The 4,810-nt window shown below is 35.1% G+C and overlaps 1 protein-coding gene across 1 annotated transcript; it reads left to right on the top strand.

Annotated features, from left to right (window-relative positions):
- Positions 1-123: 123 nt before the first annotated feature.
- On the top strand, positions 124-2,636 carry LOC143606942 (inositol hexakisphosphate and diphosphoinositol-pentakisphosphate kinase VIP2-like). The gene is made up of 12 exons (XM_077082555.1): positions 124-163; positions 286-368; positions 465-527; positions 596-670; positions 784-903; positions 987-1,228; positions 1,305-1,349; positions 1,442-1,580; positions 1,655-1,890; positions 1,975-2,032; positions 2,115-2,282; positions 2,364-2,636. The coding sequence occupies exons 1-12, from the start codon at positions 154-156 to the stop codon at positions 2,454-2,456; spliced, it is 1,332 nt and encodes a 443-aa protein (XP_076938670.1). The 5' UTR covers positions 124-153; the 3' UTR covers positions 2,457-2,636.
- The last annotated feature ends 2,174 nt before the right edge of the window (positions 2,637-4,810 follow it).

Raw genomic sequence — 4,810 nt, 5'->3', positions numbered from 1 at the left:
GCCACATATATTTGTATATTGTGATATGATTGTTACTGTGTAAGTGGTACATCTGTAAAACAGTAACTTTTCTTAAATCATCTTAATCTATTGGTTTGAATATTTCGTTTGTGTTGTCAGGCTGAAGAACTTGGCAGATATTTTCGCAACAATATGTATCCAGGTTAACATCACTTTCTTATTAGTTTTTTAACAATAAGTTTAATGAGAAGATATACATATTTCATAACATGAGGAAGAGATTGTTTAGTGTAGTTTCATATTTTCTCTCACTTTATGTCTCAGGTGAAGGTACAGGACTACTTCGCCTCCACAGTACATACCGGCACGATCTCAAAATCTATAGCTCCGATGAGGGCCGTGTGCAGGTATCTTCATTGAGCTAATTTCCCTTTATTCTTGACTGGCAACAATACTTCTGTATTAAACCCTTTGACCTCTTTGTGGATAAAATATTATGCCAGATGTCAGCTGCAGCATTTGCCAAGGGACTTCTAGACTTGGAAGGACAATTAACACCAATCCTGGTTTGTTAACAGTTTGACTCTGCATTTTAACATTGACTTTGACTAAGAGAATCAAAATTCTTTTGAAGGTTTCACTTGTTAGCAAGGACTCCTCAATGTTAGATGGACTTGATAATGCAAGTACCAATATGGAAGAAGCCAAGGTATATCTGCTCTTTTATCCAAATAAGTTAAGCTCCAATGCTTCAACATATATGCTGCAAAAGCTCACATAATATATGCTTCGTATGATTTTTTCCATTTACTTTTTTTTTAGGCTCGATTGAATGAGTTGGTAACACGTGGAGTAAAAATAGCTAATGGATCACCAAAAAAACCCTGGATGATTGATGGGGCTGGAATTCCTCCAAATGCTTCTGAACTTTTACCTGTACTGGTAAATATTTCTTTTGTGGCTACTGGCTGTCAATGCTTATTTATGTAAATATAGTGCAGTTTACTGAGTGTTCAATTTAATAGGTGAAATTGACCAAAAAGGTTACTGAACAAGTGAGACTACTTGCAAAAGATGAAGATGAGAAGCTTGCAGAGACAACCTCATATGATGTGATTCCTCCATATGATCAAGCAAAAGCACTTGGTAAAACAAATATAGATGTTGACCGTATTGCTGCTGGATTACCTTGTGGGAGTGAAGGCTTTCTTCTGATGTTTGCACGGTGGAGAAAACTGGAGAGAGACTTATATAATGAACGCAAAGAGTAAGCTTTGTATATTAACGACAAATTACCACTTACGATTGTTAATAGTTAAATATTGTTGCATTTCCATGCACAGACGATATGACATAACTCAAATTCCAGATGTTTACGATTCTTGCAAGTAAGTAGAACACACATTATTGTTTTATTATCACTCTACTTGAACCCTTTTTACATCTTTTCATAGCTGCTCTATTTAAACCTTTTTTACAGGTATGATCTCTTACACAATGCACATCTTAAGATAGAGGGCTTGGATGAGTTATTCAAAGTGGCACAGTTACTTGCAGATGGTGTTATTCCAAACGAGTATGGTATCAATCCAAAGCAGAAGTTAAAAATAGGTTCAAAGGTAAACTTCACTTTACCTTAACCTCCATAACTTACGGAATAATAGTTTATGACCCTTGCATACTGACTTTCCAGATTGCCCGTCGTTTGTTGGGAAAAATTTTGATTGATTTGAGGAATACGCGTGAAGAAGCCATTAATGTTGCAGAATTGAAGAGTTTGTGTATGGACTCGACCTCTGTTGCAGCTGATAAACAAGATACGGATTGTCAACAAAAGAATGAAGAATCAAGGACTGGCCACACAAGTGACAAATCAATGGATCCAGATGATGATGAGGACAAAGAAATTAAATACCGCTTAGATCCAAAGTTAGTTTATGTTTTTATAATCATTTAGTTCATTCCAATGTGAGCACCTTTTTGAATTTACATTTTCGTGTTTCAAATCTGTAGATATGCTAACGTTCGGACCCCAGAAAGGCATGTTCGGACCCGCCTCTACTTTACATCGGTATAAGTTTATTATATTCATCTCTAAATTTATTATATGGTTAAATCCTTGTTTAGTGATGTTATTTGCTTATCAATGATAGGAATCTCATATTCATTCCTTGATGAATGTTCTTCGATACTGTTACTTGGATGGATCTCTTCAAGGGGAGGCCAGCCTTGTTTGCGATAGTGCGTTGGAACGCCTACTGAAAACCAAGGAACTTGACTACATGAGCCATATTGTTTTGAGGATGTTTGAGAATACAGAGGTTGCTTAATTCTTGCTTCCATTTTGTAAAATTTAAAAAACAACTATTGAAAACTTATGAATTGCCAAACTTGAATTACAGGTGAATCTGGATGACCCCAAAAGATATCGCCTCGAGATGACTTTTAGCCGTGGTGCTGATTTATCCCCCCTAGCGGTAATCAGTCATATTTGACATTTTGTTTAATCTTTAAACTAGTTCACTGATGATTGATGTCGTTAGCAGCAAAACAACCTGGAGGCGTCTTCGTTACATCAGGAGCATACCTTACCAATAATGGGTCCGGAGAGGCTACAAGAAATAGGGTCGTACCTTACTCTAGAAAAGATGGAGAAAATGTTGCGTCCTTTTGCGATGCCTGCAGAAGACTTCCCACCACCGACAGTCCCCCAAGGGTTCTCGGGTTACTTTAAAGGTGCAGGAGTTTTGGAGAGACTGGTAAATCTTTGGCCCTTCCATAAGCATGGAATACCTAATCAGAAATGAGGGGATGATTACTCATAAGAAGATGTTTGTTATGGTTGTTTGTAGGGAGACCGTAAATGTTGGATGGTACATGCAAACTAGTCATAGCTTTTTGTCACACCCAAGATACCTATGTATAAAGCGTGACTGTTTTCATACACATAGGCAACCACTCGACACAAAACGATGAATTATAACGTTGGATATCCGTTTCAATCATATTCCTAGTACTTAGCTTACTTATTTATCGTTTCAAGTTTTGTTTTTATGTTCCCTTTTACTAAAGCATTTTGTTGTTGACGGACGGATCTTGTGAGTTGTTTGTTAAGGTTTAGTATAGTATGATTTGATGAGGGAAAATGTTTGGTTACAACTTACAAGAATTGGGTTCACTTGTCAATATTTGGTTACCAAAAGATGGAGGTGTACGTGCACATTAGGACTGGGTTAAAATTTGGCTAAATCTGAATAACCAATGTGTTAGGCGGATGACAATTAGTTGGAGTATAAACCGGAGATATTGTTGTCTGTCCCCAAAAATGGTTTGAAACATCGAAGGATGGGTACCACTATAAATCGTGTTCTTTGCGACTGTATGTCGTTGGTTCTCGGTCACCAATTTGACTAAAGATATCTTTGACGTCTTTCATGAAAAGTGGCGGATTCAAGAGCTTTTGTGAGGAGGGGCAGAAACGGCTTGGATCAAAACAATTCGGATAAAAGCATGTCCATTTAAATCGCGGAAACTAAAATGATTCCCCTTGTTCGTTAAAAACTTTCAATTGGTTTAGGGAAAATTTTCCCAAAAGTTAGGAGAACAAATCTGTTTTTAACCCTCCATTTTGCTTAATTCCCGATCTAGCATGTCCCAAACCCATCACCGCATTGAGATTTGTTTGTCGGACGATGAGATTCAGCAACCAATCACTTATCACAGGATGACGAGTGGCATCAAAATACAAGTGACGATGAGTTTTGTGCCAAACACAAATTGCCACGATGAATTTAATTAAAAACCTGCAGCCACGATGGGTTTTTACCTAAAAACATGAGGACGATAGAAACATGTTCCACGATGGTATAAATATCTTGGCATGCAACTTTTTTCTTTCTATCTAGAATATTTTATTAATATTATAAATTATACTAAAATTTAGTTTTTCTTTGATAACTTTTAAATACAATGTTTTACAAAACTCTGAATATACTCTTGAGGGGTGCTTATTTTTATTTACGTACCGACATACAATTTATTCAAAACCAAGCAGGACCAAATTTATTCAAATGTTTGATAAGGTCCGTCTAATATGATTTTTTGATTAATCTTACTATACTATTAAAGCAATACAATGTTTTCACATGACATTCAACTAGCATGTCCACATAGACTTTCAATTCGTCAATTTTTCATTTATATAATTTCCACATGTTAATTTGATCATTGATTTTAAGCATTAACTTCTAAGTTAAAAAAATGTTTCAAAATAAATGGTTATCATTATCATTTATTAAGTAATAAAGACAATTAATTGTTTTCATTGTTACATTTTTTATAATTTTGAGACTTTGTTATTTTATTTTGAGAAATTATTTATGAACGTTTGGACTAGATGTATGGTTGTTTGGAGTGTAATGGTGGTTTAGGTCACGGGGTTTGGATTATATTTTTGCTTTATTAAAAGTGCGGTTTAATAGTTATATCTCATTGTTATATTCATATTTTTAACCTTCTTTATGTTGTGTACTTCAATGTTTTATAATTTCAATAAAAATAGCTTTTATAACACACAACTTATGTTACAGCATCTACATGTTTATGATTCATAGTTTACAATATATGACTTCATTATGTAAGGCCCCGTTACCGGTAGCCCTACTTTCATGTTGGATTTACTCATAAACGCAGTTCTAAATATCAGAGTTAATTAAAACATTCGCGGAATATAAAAGCTTTCATAAAACATTTCATAACAAAACACATCTTGTCTTAAAACAACATCTTGTCTTTCAAAATAAACAAAACGTTAAACTTAAACGTCTTGAGTCTTACGATGCCAGCCTCT

The sequence above is a fragment of the Bidens hawaiensis genome, unplaced genomic scaffold (genome assembly GCF_021521415.1).
Source record: "Bidens hawaiensis isolate Kalapana, Puna unplaced genomic scaffold, B.hawaiensis_p1.1 tig00078492_1, whole genome shotgun sequence".
Classification (NCBI taxonomy): Eukaryota; Viridiplantae; Streptophyta; class Magnoliopsida; order Asterales; family Asteraceae; genus Bidens; species Bidens hawaiensis.
Note: the sequence above shows the minus strand (reverse complement) of the source record. Positions and strands in the feature narration are given on the sequence as shown.

Coding starts and splice junctions, on each gene's coding strand:
- LOC143606942 (XM_077082555.1), top strand. Junction 528..595: donor GACAATTAACACCAATCCTG/GTTTGTTAACAG, acceptor ATTCTTTTGAAG/GTTTCACTTGTTAGCAAGGA. Junction 1,891..1,974: donor AAATACCGCTTAGATCCAAA/GTTAGTTTATGT, acceptor TCAAATCTGTAG/ATATGCTAACGTTCGGACCC.